At 34.7% G+C, this 14,532-nt stretch overlaps 1 protein-coding gene across 2 annotated transcripts in view; it reads left to right on the top strand.

Moving 5' to 3' along the window:
* The window catches only part of LOC138325855 (protein eva-1-like), an 86,298-nt gene that overhangs the window by 65,800 nt on the left and 5,966 nt on the right, over positions 1 to 14,532 (top strand). For both annotated transcript variants that reach the window (XM_069271816.1, XM_069271826.1), the window contains 4 exons: positions 6,499 to 6,648; positions 9,040 to 9,183; positions 12,966 to 13,154; positions 14,018 to 14,233. In XM_069271816.1, coding sequence (XP_069127917.1) covers positions 6,499 to 6,648; positions 9,040 to 9,183; positions 12,966 to 13,154; positions 14,018 to 14,233 — 699 coding nt within the window. The remainder of the gene's footprint in view (positions 1 to 6,498; positions 6,649 to 9,039; positions 9,184 to 12,965; positions 13,155 to 14,017; positions 14,234 to 14,532) is intronic.

Genomic DNA, 14,532 nt, shown 5'->3' with positions numbered 1-14,532 from the left:
TTTGTGCTTCAAAAATACTTTCTTTTATTTTTACCCTAACAATTCTTTTACACAACTCTAATTGAATCTACCACATATTTGATGAGTTGATAGCCTTGTGTGTATAGTAAATGTACTGGGTGACTTGCTATTAAAATCTGGGTTCAGATTTTTCTGATGTATAAGATAACACTAAAAATACTTTATAAATTATGTTACTGCCATGTTTACTCGGGTTTAACATCTGGTGTAGTGTATGACATCAGATTTATCATTTGATCAATTTTAGGTGACAAAACTTTTGAATTAAAATGTTTTAGACTACAGATGGCAAGGGTGGTTGTATGGTCGCTGGGAAGAAAGGAAACTAAATGTTTAAAGTATTGTTAGCTTGAAATGTCAAAATATGTATATTTGAAATAATTTTGATATACATGAAGGTAGATAGACAATTACTTACTTTAAGGCCTATGCAACTTATCCATTTGCAGCTTTCAAAATATTTTTTAAAATTATATCTAATGAAGTGATTGTTGGTGATAAAAATCATGTCTTTATCAAAACTATAAGAAATCTTCAAGCTGTTTTTAGATGGTAGATAAATATGATGCGAGTATGTATACATGAGGTGGTGTATGCTAACCAGACATGTTGCTTTGGTCTGTAGTTTTATGATATGAAAGCGTGCCTAGTGCATTGGAGATCAGACTCTAATGCCTATGGCTCCATCCAACAAGTTCACAAGTGCACACCCAAAAAGTAAGCATTAAATGCATTTTAATTCACCTATTATTTGGTCTTTTGAAGTAGAAAATTTGAATTGACATATTGATCTCGGCACATGGCCACGCATAATTGAAAAGGAAGCATTTCGGAATGATGAAAGTGGAAGTGACATTTATGGGTGTTACTATCAAACTTACAGAGTACAAGTATCATGGGAGGCTGAGTCGGATTTGTGTACTATTTAGGCAGGAACGACAAGAGAAATTTCTGCCATCTAGGTCAACTGTCCTGGGGTGGTTTGATTTATAAATATTCTTTGATGTTCAACTTTGAAGTGTATGTTGGATCTCAAGAAGAATGAAATAGCAGATTGAATTAACCAGTTTGGAATACCAAGTTTGTCCAGCCTCTCAGATATTTCTAGTCTGATAAAGAATAATATTGTTGTAGCTTCATTTACATCTTTGATGTGCTTTCAATATAAATTAAGCTGTGACTGGTACATTGATTAATAGTGATTAAGATTTTAATGACTAGTAAGGAAATCCCTACCAAGCACTCATTCTACTTTACATACATAGATTTGCATACATACACTTACTTAAAATAACCTAACAAAAATATCATAATTTCAAAGAAAAAATATTGAACTTGTCAGTTTGTCATAATTGAATTTTAGTGTCACTTTGTTGTGTAAAAAATTGAGTTGACAGGCATTTTAGAAGGGTTGTGTTGTTCAATGTGTGAAAAATTGAATTGACAGACATTTTGGGAGAACTGTGATAATTAAGTTTATTTGTTTATTATTGTTCTGATCTTGTTCTTTTGTGTTAAAGAAGACTTGACAAGCTTTTCAATTGAAATCTTTCGACAGTAAGAAGTGGGTAAGTTGATGTTTCATTGAACTAGCTTAATCGGCCAGAATTAAGTGATAATTTTCGTGTCATCTTGTTGGAGTTTAAATGACGTGTTTTGGAAAACTACTGCACAGAAAGGACTATATCTCCCATTGTAAGAATGTCAGAAGTTTTTATATTGCTTATACATACATCATTGTACCAGATTGTAATTGCACAGAAGAGTTTTGTATAATCATGATGAGAAATCATATTTAAATAAATGTTGGTTATTTCGTTTATATAGTCACAGCTAAAATCTACATCAAACTTTAATTTGATTGAACTGTTATTTGGTAGACAAGTCCGGTGCTTGAAATATGTAATGGTTCTGGATCGGGCCAATCGATGTTGACCAGCTTATAGATTAATTGATAGAGCATCCGGCTAGTATTCAGAGGCCTGTCTCAGGTTTGAGCCCCTGTCTAACCCTGCATTTTGTGCCTGTGACAAACTTTCTTCATATGAGAAGATACTTAAACCTGGGTTGTATGGTGCGTCTTCAAGACTAACATTAAAAATGGAAGAAGGGAAGAGTTGAGCATTTCTGGATCAAGTTGTATCAGCGACCAGCAAGCTCCATAGGTGGAGCACCCAACTAAATGTTCTGAGGTCCTGAGTTTGAGCCTCGATCTGGTGGTGCATTTTCCTATTGCTACTACAAACAGGTTTACCATTCTCACAGTATTATAGATGGTCAGTGCTTTCTTTGGACAATGTAGATATGAACTTGTTGACAGTAAATAATGTATTCATTATATGATGCATAAGTGCTTCAAATACATAAGGAGGCTTGATTATGGTTAGAGTTCCATTAGTAAAACATAAAACTGTGTTATCTGTTCCAGACAAGTTTAATAAAACTTGATGTATTTGTTAGAGTCATGGTAGAGCCTCTGATGGTGCTCCGAGGTAAAGGAGATGGAACCAAGTCGATATCTCAGTCTATATAAACAGCTATGGTCTTCCTGTGGGGTCGGTGTGTTTGTCAGTAAAGACGAGTCCATGTAATTGCTGGTGATGATGGACTTAGTGATAGTGTTTTAATATGTTTGGTAAAGAGCAGGTGAAATATTCATATATAAACACATGACCACAGGGTGGCTTAGCTGTAACAAATGGTATCAGGCTACATGCAAATAATTTATTTATAATGGCTCTGGCAATTGCATGCATCTGCAATCGATGCCATTCAAAATGTGATATGGTAATACAATATCATTGTACAAGCCTAGCAGGTTCTGAAGGACAAGTTTCAATGAAACATTTTAGTTTTCCGATGATTATTGTCTGGATTGGTGTAAACTTGTATATATTTGGAGGTAGGCAGTGTGGTAAAGGGACATATTAGATTTAGGATTGATTGTCAAGTATCCAAGGAGACACCAACTGTCATGGCTGTGTGTCTAGTTGGTCTGTAGAGCAGACGATGGAAACACTTGCGCCAGTGGTGATCAAATATTTGACTTCTGATATAACTAATAAGCCAACCCCTTAAATTTTTGAGGGGAAAAATAATCTTTATCATGACCTTGACTGAAAGTAAATCACATTTCTTTTAATTTACAAACTATAAGCAACTTTGAGGAAAGGTCACTGCTACCATGACCTTCAACACAGGTTAAAACCTCTATGAACAACCTTGTGCTAAAATCAAGAAACTGACCTCCAATGTAACTATGTACATAAAAACACACATTTTATGAGTTTGTAAACTGTAATTCTTATTCTGAGGTTTACTGATATTGAAATCATTCATCAGTTCTCAATTCTTATATCAAATACTACACATATCTCGAGGTTTATGCAAGACCAAAAAATTATAGTTAAGGCAAAACTTACAACAAAAGAGACTTTATTAGCAAATTTCAGCTTCAAAGTTTTTGAAAGAATTTGATGAAAAGTTAAACAAAATGGGATGAGATGTAACACGCAGCTGATCATGGGCTGCTCAAGCTGGCGTGAAATTGGAAGCGTTATAGACGGACATAAGCCATCATCATGTGGCATCGGATCATATCAAGATTTATCTGAAGGAAGAGTTGGTGGGATTGATGTAACAGATAGATTCTTTTCAGATCTGGCAATCCGCCCGTCTTAATATTCCATGGTAGCCATATGCTATACTCATCCTTAGTAAATGTTTTTATAGGGGAAATTGCGTGTCTGATTTCTGTGAAATTGAAGAGTGAAGATGTGTCTGTCTGGTTATCTAATACTGTTCTATTGGTATCCATAAAAGTTCTCTCCTGTTAATAAATTTTGACAAGTAATAGTTCTATGGAAAAAAATGATTTATAAACCATTCTCTTGTACTCTCATTTTCTATTGTCACATACATTATTATGTCTGGGCATCACAATTGATATTGTATCATTTACCCCTGAAATTTCTTAACGGACTGGTCTAGTCTTTGATTTAGAAGAGCCTAAATGTTTCTTTAGGGGGTGAATGAGTTATGATCATGTTATGCTAGTAACAGATGATATACTAGTGAAGTGTTCTCATCCTTGTCTTTGGCAGTACGTTTCTGTTTGATGGCACTATAATATGGACATGGAGACACAACACACGAACAAACTCCAGTCTCCTAAAAATATACACACTGTCATCACATGCAGCACATCACATACAAGGGAGATTATCATTAACTCATTCAACCCTGAAATTTCATAATGGACTGGTCTAGACTTTGATTAAGAGGAGACTAAATGTGTCTTTAGGGATGAATGACTTATACAGCCTGAAAATTTCTGATATTAAAACTTACAAGAGACAGATCTTGGTGGCTTAGTGGTTTAGATGTCTGACATTCTCAGTTTTAGGTTGTTTGATAGGTAGCAACATTTAATTATTTTTCATTTTACCGACTATTCCTTAGATATCTATAAATGTATCAAACAAATCAAACAGCCAAGAAAGAGGTAAACCTGTAAGAACAGAGACCAGTGATGCTAGATTTGGTGGAGTACCTTAGCTTAATGTCAGGAGACTGATGTTACAAGTCATATAGTACACTTGTTATTTAGATAAATGAGTGGCTGAATGAGCATAATTTAGAATGTTACACCACTGAGCCCAGACACATTCTGCTCAGCAATTGAATCTATATCTGTGTAATATTGATTATCTGTTTGCTGCATTTGGCTGCAATGTAGGTCAAACTGTCATTGTTGGTGAGTAGTGTGTATTATGTAATGTTCTGCCGTGAGCAACTTTTTGGGTTTTTTTTCTGATAATATTTTTCTCATAATATTGCAACAAAATCAGTACGAAATGTGTTTCATTTTTTCAATATTCACATGTTAGAAGAATATCTGACACTTTAACCACTTGGCTATCATGACCAAGAGATGGAGGGCTAGTAGTAGAGTGTTGGACACCTAAACCACTTGGCAATTACTACCTCAAACAAATACCTTGTAATGTATAATTATAATGTATTATAACTTGTTACTACATGGACTAATGTAATCTTTCTGGTGTTTAGGCAGTGCAGAACTTCTGTAAAAATAATAAAGACAGAAATGTTATCAGTTAATTGCTATAGTAAAACATGTTTATAACAAACACGATTACAACAAATTCCTGGTTATAGAAATTTCCATTCCCCGTCAAGTTTCCTATACAAAATCTGTAATACATGTATGTGAATAACAATTCCAAACCACATCTGCTTATAATGAAGAAAATGTTTTTGGTCCCCAGAAGTTTGTTATAACCTTGTTTTACTGTATTTTAGTGGAATTTTATTTGTAAGAAAAGCTATAAAATCAGGTTACCACTCAAATGTGTACCTGTGCAGTAACTGGTAGTATCGTGAAAATGGGATTGGATGTGATTAAACTGGTGTTTGAAATTGGAGATTGCATTTGTTTGTCCAAGTTCTATGTACACACTCTACACAAACAGACCAACAAAGACAACAAGAAACCCTGTATAACTATCTTCAGTTACGTAAAATAACCTCAAGAATTAATGTAAAATATTGATTTTGTCTTAGGGAGACTTGTAACGACACAGTTTCATATAGGGAATAAGGAGCAAGTTTGAGATGCATCGTGGGCACAGATGATGACAAGTGGTACATTCATTATAGATATCTAACAGTCACTGTCTTAATTCATTATAGATATCTAACAGTCGCTGTCTTAATTCCTAAATTAAAGAAAAAGATTTTTAACATTGATGTTGCAGTATTAAGATTGTCTCAAACCATTTCAATTGCCATGGCAACAGTACTGCATGAAGATTAGAGAGAAACATTTGGTTTCTACAGTAATTTGTAATGGTTGTGAGTTGTACTTACTAGAGTGGTATTTGACAGTTAGACTGCATTGGGACACGGCAGGAGAACATTAGCTTATTCATCCCTGATATTTCAAAATGGACTATTCCAGGCTTTGAAGTAGAAGAATCTAAATGCATGTTTAGGGATGAATGGCTTAAAGTTAAAAGCTTCTCTTTCAAGATAGCTTTCTATTGGCTATTGTCTCCTGGTAATGGGGAGTTATCTTCTCTTGTTCCGAGGAATTAATTTTTATGGCATTTCTTTTTTAAATTAACTTAATGAGAAATGATTTAGCTAACTTAATTAAATAAAATTAATCAGTATCTTCCCACAAAGAACTGATAACTTTGTATAAAATAAAAATTATCTTTCACTTGAAGTCCATCATGTTGCTCTTTTACTGTTCTTATATCCTTAGTATAAACATTGCAGTCTCCTTTCTCATAGCTCCTTTAAATGCCACAAAAATCATTTGAGTCTTGCATTGCATGAAGGTGTTACAATTTTTTTTATCCATAAACGTCTTCTTCTGGTAATTGAAGCAGACTTTCACATTCTCTCCTGTGGTAAACAGATGGTATACAGTAATTTGTTTGTATTTTTCAGATAACTTCACTAATGAGACTGTTTGTCAGGGAGACCAGCTTACCATTACTTGCCAGAAATCCAAAAGAATTGTAATATACTCTGCGTTATTTGGACGCACATCCCAAGACAGTACAAAATGTGCGGTAGGCACGAGTTCAGCATATGCAGGTAGAGTACCAATAGAGAATTCACACAAAACATCAATGTCATTAAAAATTTATATCATATTTCATGTGTGACTCAGATTTATAAAGAGAAATGTGAAATATGTAAAAATAAGTTGAATATCACAGAAATCTAATTTTAGGTTGTGCAAACTTTTGAAGATGATTCCAACATGCTTACATTTAGACTTTGTTTAAACTATCTTGGATCTACTGTAGCCCCCCTTGTTGAGTTCGTGTAGGACAGTGGTCAGCCTATAATATCCAGAGGTCATATGTGTTCTCAAGCTGACTTCTACTGGCACAAATAAGGCCTTACGCATCAATTAATGACTCAGTTATTTTAAAGCACAAAACAAAACAAAACAATAATTTATTCTTTAAATATCAAAGAAATACTTAACTTGTGGATCGAAATGGGTTTAGCTTCAGGTGATGAAGATAGTGACTGGGTATTTTGGTTTGATTAGTTGTTAGTCCTATTAACAGCCAGGGTCATTTAAGGATGTGCCAGGTTTACATGGTGGAAGCCAGAGTACCCAGAGAAAAACCATAGACCAAAGGCTAATACCCAGATTCAAATTTGCGACTCAGAAGGTGAAGGGTTTGTGGTAATATGTTGGAACATCTTAACCACTCAGTCAGCATGATCTGTAATGACTCAAAAATGAGTCTCGAGTCTGCATCAGGGTATTCAAGGTAATGGAGTCTTCATTATGGTATTCTGGGTAATGGAGTCTGCATCATGGTATTCTGGGTAATGGGGTCTGAATCATGGTATTCTGGGTAATGGGATCTGCATCAGGGTATTCTGGGTAATGGAGTCTGCAGCATGGTATTCTGGGTAATGGAGTCTGCATCATGGTATTCTGGGTAATGGGGTCTGCATCAGGGTATTCTGGGTAATGGAGTCGGCGTGTAAGTAATGGAATCAGTACCTGGTATGTGAGTAAAGGTCTGTATCCTAGCCTTCTGTGTGGATTATATTCCTTAGAGATAAGTGCAAGTAATGATGACAATGGTTTAGATGTGACAGATTGTTAGTCAGTAGTGTTTGACGGATGGTGATCGACAAACAAACCTAAATATCTGGTTATATGTGGTAAATATTACCACTCATCCCTCATCAAAATTCTCAGGGAAAATGTATGACAGGTATCAATTTATTTTAACCTGGAAAGAGGTCGCTACACAGGTGAAAACTTGGTGTTTGACGAATCATTTTGACAGATGTGTTACAAACGAGGCACTTTTCATATTTTAGTCTCATTTACATATTATTATTGTGGAGGGTGTGTAAGATGAATGGAAGAAATGTCATTACTTGGAGGAGAAGGTTGGATCTCTAGTGTCAACAGTGGTACTTATAGGGTTTTTTCATCATTCAAAAAAATCGGGAGATGTTGCGTTGGTATCTGATATTCTAGTTTTTGCCCCACTCACCATAATGTGTTATAGACACACAAGAGGACAGGTGTTAGGTTTGGCAATAGTAAAGGGATTTTTCTCATGGAATTCTGTCTTTGCATATTATAGAGTTAGCTCCCTTTCGGGTAGGTATCGATTGTTACGTCATTATTTTGCGCAATTCATGTCGTTTTCTCCGAAACGTATGGCGTTACGCTCCCAAACACATGATGTAACAATCAATACCTACTCGCAAGGGCAGATAACTATGTAATATGCAAATTCGGGATAACTTTCTTTCAATACCGAAACCTGTCACATCCTTAGAAGTTTGTAGTTGTCAATAAGATGTAGAATCAATCCAAATCAAAGACTGTACATCAATAATGATCAGGCTGGTTAGGATCTTCATAGAGTGTAGTAGTGTTAATAGATATGATCAGTTAGAATTCAGAAGAAAAGGGGAGACATTTGGGGTCGCCAAATTACTTTCTGACAAGGGAAGAAAAGCGTCTGAGGTGTTCAGCTGGCAACAAGTCTATCAAAATAAGCCAAACCTAATATTGAAGTGAGGAAGAGGTGAACCATTCTAAAAACTGTTGGAGGAATATTCAATATAGAGACAGGGATTTAAAATCCATTTTTTCTGCATCATTTACAAAAAGCTAATGATTTTCTGGTTGGCATTGATCCCTTACATGTGTTTGCCAAAAACAGTGAAAAACAGGAGTTGATGTATTGGTGCTCCCCAGAGAGACCATCTGTTGTTACAGATACCATCAGTTTAACACTGGTGTCTGGTGTAGTGTTTGATCTCTATAGCAACCAAGTCCTATCCCAGGGACCCATAACAATACCAGTAGGTCCATACCAAATTCTATTTACGATCGATTTTGTTTGTTTCTGAGTTGATGATGTAATTTCAGAAAATAGACTTCTGATGTTGGAGACAGACACCCTTTGATAAGATTTTATTTGTTTTTCGTAGATTGCCGATCTCGATCTGCTGTACAAGAAATTATGTCCCGTTGTCATGGTCGCAAGCGCTGTGCTGTTGAAGCAGAGGAGTATGTGTTTGGTAACCCATGTCCTCCAGGAATTCCGAAATACCTCAATGTTGTATATACATGTGGTAAGTATACAGCTTTTGTGTGACAAAGATGACATTAAATCAATCTGGCTTAATAAAGGGTTGGCAACTGTGAACTGAACTGTAAATCCTCCTTAATATCATTAACTCATTCACCCCTTAAAATTCATAATGAACTATTCCAGTCTTCCAATTAGAAGAGTTCAAATGTGTCTCCAGGGGTGAATAAGGTACAAAAATACTTCAATAACTGGTTAATACAAAAGTATGTAACTTGAGTTACCTCCCCTTTATCAAAAGTGATGAAAATAGTCAGTACAAAGAGAAAAAAGAAAGTTTATTTAAAGGGTGACAATATTCAGGTAATTCTAGGCATCTGTGTCTGCTGAAGTGTTTTTGGTCTATGGTAGGACAGATATATTCAAAATATTTTAATCACATAACTAACCATGTCATACTGGCACGTCATAAATATCATAAGACACATGTGTAATAACACTATGATGACTTCACATGTACGTTTGACGTCATAATCTATATATGACCTTGTGTGATTGTCTCAGTAGACAGAAACATCACATCCGAGCCAGATTTCTCTGTTTTATATAGAGAAAAAATGAAAGTTTCCGTTACATTTCTATTAATAAAAGTTATGTGATAAATATAATCTTACACTGGTGAATAAGTAATACATGTATGAAATTGATCAAACTCACTAAAGGCTCGTGGCATACTCGTTTAATAAAATTCATATTACATAGATCCTCTCTGTCAGTCATCAGAAATATCTTGATAGAGATAAGGGAAATTAATCAAACTATATAATTCCTACACCCATATCAAGGTTATAAAGTACATTTGTAGTGTATACTCATTCCAGTCTCAGATAAGGAAGCTATCATAAGCCCACTATTTATTTAATCGTGGACATGCTGTTATAAAAATGTTGGAATTTTAGCCTTTAAGTTGTTTATATTATGACATGCAAAAACCTTGACAAGAATGTCAAACAATTGAAGATTTTTAAGTTTGACAACTGATGTTTATTTCTTTACCAGGTTAATTGTACATAAATTCCCCTTAAAACTAGATGTAAACATGGAAAAGTAATAAACAATAACATTTACGTACTCAAATAAACCCCGCTACCAGGAATTAGAACTTTAATGGAGATTGCAATATGTTGTTTTGTAATTCCGGAGAAATATTGTTACTATGGTCATGTGGTTAAAAGATAGAAGTAAATATCTTGTCCACATGTATATACTAAGTAGTAAAATCTCTGGTTTAAATAAGAACATGTTTAGAAAACATTGCCACGAATAGATACAGTGACAACAGACTGGCCCATTCGCCAGCTGTACTGGAGTAGAAATACACTGGATAGGCCAGGATATCCCTACAAAATACCTACAGCTTCTTATCACCGGCTTTGTTTAATGATCCAAGAAAAACAAAAACATCCCTGCAGGGAGAAAAAAACATATCAGGAACACCCACGTACTGGGGATTTTGTCAGTCGACTGTTGACATTGGGAAGCTGTTTATGTGACAAATGCAAATACAGCTTGATTTTAAAGTTTAGATTTAAATTCACGAGATTGTATATCAGCATGCGGTATTGGTGTATATTTAGAGTGCTTGTCTCAGATCTGCATGGTGTTTGAATGAGGAAGGCGAAAAGAATAACAGGAAGTAGGGGATTCCAAAGTCAGAAATACATTTATAAAAAGTTCAAGTTCTTTTTCTAAAAATGACTGCTTCCTTTCCACATTTCCTAGATCATTAAAGCAAAACTCCTGTTCTCTTCAGACTTTCTATTGTGCAACATATTTTATAAATGCAACGTAGTAGTTTAAATGATGTTCTGATGGCTGCAAATCAAGATCATCATATCTCAGAAATTAAGAAAAACAAAATGATCAGAATCTCCTTACGTTTAAATTCCTTTAAATAATGAGAATTCTGTAGCTTGAAGCATCCATCAACTGTTATTTCAATTCTTTTTAAGTATTTTGTAACCATAGCAACCATTTACCATATTAACTTTGAATAGTTTTCAGTTATTTTATATAAAGTTAACTTATGAATCATGGTTTATAATACTGTCTAAATTGACACCTCTGTAGTTTCATCTTCTGTCATCCCCAATTAGAACTCCGGCTAATTGGCACCACTATCTCTATGCGTTGTCTAGGTTATCTAGCAGCCATGTTCGTGTACCACCGATTATCTTTATCAAGTTAATTAATGTTTTAAAAAAAACATGTGCTTTAATTTAAAAATACACCAAAAAAAAAACCAGAAAAAAATGTGTAGGGTTGTCAAGATACAATCACTTGAATCTTTCCTCTTCTGCTTCAAACAGAATCAGAACAAGGGGTTAAATTAGAAACATGTGCCTTATCATTATACCCCTCTCCACTTTAGTGGAACGTCCCGTTTGCTAGAAGGATTGATCTATTGTCATTTTCAGAGGTTTTGTAGCTGAATCCTGTATGATATTTGAAGACTGGCCATGTTCTTACAATCAGAGTAGGGGTCAGTGAGTACAGGTTGGCCTGACATGGAAGTTAGTAGTTAGTTTCATTTTGAATACTTTGAAGAAATTTTAAATTCAGTAATTCAAGTTTCATGTGATTCACTTTCTACATTACTTGTAGTGACCTAAGCACAGATAAATTGACCTTTGATGACCTTGATAATTCAACTGACCAAATTCTACATACAGAATTTTTATATGATCATTATTAGCTAAATGGTCCTAGCTAACCTTCATAACTTTACTCAATAATTGACCTCTATTGACCTTCATAATTCTGCTCAATAATTGACCATTTCTGACTAAATGACGTTTGTTGACCTTCATAATTCTGCTCATTAAATGACCTTTGCTAGATGACTTTTGCTGACTAAATGACCTTTGTTGACCTTCGTACATTGTACTTTTACTCAAAAATGACCATTGCTGACTAAATGACCTTTGCTAACCTTCATAATTCTATTAAATAAATGATTAATGCACTGACTAAATGACATTTGCAGGCTAAATGACCTTTTTTGACCTTCATACTTCTACTCAATAAATGGTTAATGGACTGACTAAATGACCTTTGTTGACCTTCATACTTCTATTCAATAAATGGTCTGTGCTGACTTAATGACTTTTGTTGACCTAGATGATTTTAGAATACACATAATGCCTTGTCAGTTAGAAGTATTAAGTACATGTTGTAGTCAATCCCAGACCTGAATTGACAGGACAATTGCTAAAAACACAGCCTTTAAACTTGATGATATTGATCCAAATAATTTGCTTATTGGAGAAATGCTAGCTGTCATTAAGAGCGACCATTTTTAGATTGTTAGGGATATCTTGGAATATCTTTTGGACTAAATTTTGAAGCTTTTTGTCTGGCTTGTAACGTGTAAATCTAACATCAAAAAGATAATTCCCTGGAGACATCATTTATTGATGTGGAAAATGGTTTTGTTTTGGCACAAAAAATCAGTTTATGGATTAGTAACGCTATACAGCTGTGCTGCTGACATCATATCTGGTGCCAAGCAGGCTAAATTAGTCCATAGACGATCCAGAACATTACTTATCCTCCTGCATTTAGAGTAGAATTACAAACTCAAGATGGGGCAAATAAATAAATAAATAAACTGACCTTTTACTTGCTCAGGGCTAATGGACTATACCTAAACTTTATTTCTTTTTCGTTCATTACTGTTAGAAATGGAGTGTAAGAAATCAATAATGCCTGTGTGCTGTGTGCTTGTGTCCATGCTCACTCACTGATCCTCCTCGCTTGTTTCAGTTCCTAAACGAATTTTAAAAGAAAACAGTCGACATCACCACAAGAAGAAGAAAAAGAAGAAGAAGCCGTCCACCGACGTGATTAACATTGACATCGCAGACAGCCACATTCCAAGTGATCTGACAACCACATCCACACAATCCTCTGTACAGAATTCTGTCACCAAGGCACCGGACATATTCCCCGCAGGTACAGCCTTGATTTTGATTCCTGTTGTGTCACATTACAGGGCTGGAAATGACCATCAACTTTGATGGACTCCAACCTTCTCCATGTGTTCTTCTGAAAAATTTGGAATCAGATTTAAGATGTTGTTGAAGCTGTAAAATTCACAGATAGAAATTATATATTTTTAAATTAAAATAAATATATAAAATCATTTCTATGGACCTATCATTTCCAGAAAATGACATGCACAGTGGAGCGAGAGGCAATAGTGGTTTGTTATAAAGCACGCCTTGAATGCCGATTTCAATTCTTTCGTGGTTGAGGGATATAGATTTTTAGTTAATAATCATATTCATGTGTAACTTGTATGTATATACATCATCATCACCATCATCCACATATCATCATCATCATCATCATCATCATCGTCGTCATCAAGTTCAAATATAACATTTGTATCAGAGGCTTCCATGGTCCAATTGTTGAGAACTAGTGGTAAAATGTCAGACACTTTACCTACTGTACATAATATGTAAACAGTAAAACACCTTTATAACGAACATATTTACAATAAACTCATGGTCATAACATAGTAATTTTCATTCCCCGCCAATGTTACTATAATATATCTAATATGTGTATTGCAAAATATGCTTATAACAGAATGATTTCATTTGTCACTAGAGGGTCATTATAATGTTGTTTTATTGCATAAAATTGTCAACATTGAATACATAAACATTTAATTAATGATATAGTCTGCTTCATGATGGTATGTACAGTTTCAGTTTCGCTTTCATCATTTTCGTACACATCAGAAAGATATTCTATTTCAATGAATTCTGACAATGTTGTTACAGTGTCATGTTTTCTTTTACCCTCAGATGATGCGAAACAGCCCGTCAGGAAAGGTGACCTAACTGTTGACGAGGGAAACAACTCGAAAGAAAAGGCCGAGGACGGTGACGTCCCTAACACTACAGTGCAATGTAATAACCACACAGTAAGAGTACCGGGAGCTGTAGTTCCCTCCACAAGTATGGAGCGGGCAGCCAGTGGTATGGTGGTGGACTGGTTCAACACCTTCTATTTCTTAAGGGGTAAATATCATAAACAAATTCTATTTCTTAAGGGGTAAATATGGTAATTAAATTATATTTCTGAAGGGGTAAATATCGTAAACAAATTCTATTTCTTACGGGGTAAATATCGTAAACAAATTCTATTTTTTTCGGGGCAAATATCGTAAACAAATTCTATTTCTTAAGGGGTAAATATCGTAAACAAATTCTATTTCTTGAGGGGTAAATATCATAAACAAATTCTATTTCTTGAGGGGTAAATATCGTAAACAAATTCTATTTCTTAAGCGTTAAATATCATAAACAAATTCTATTTC

This window comes from Argopecten irradians, chromosome 1 (assembly GCF_041381155.1).
Source record: "Argopecten irradians isolate NY chromosome 1, Ai_NY, whole genome shotgun sequence".
NCBI lineage: Eukaryota > Metazoa > Mollusca > Bivalvia > Pectinida > Pectinidae > Argopecten > Argopecten irradians.
This window is presented reverse-complemented; position numbering and strand designations above follow the sequence as displayed.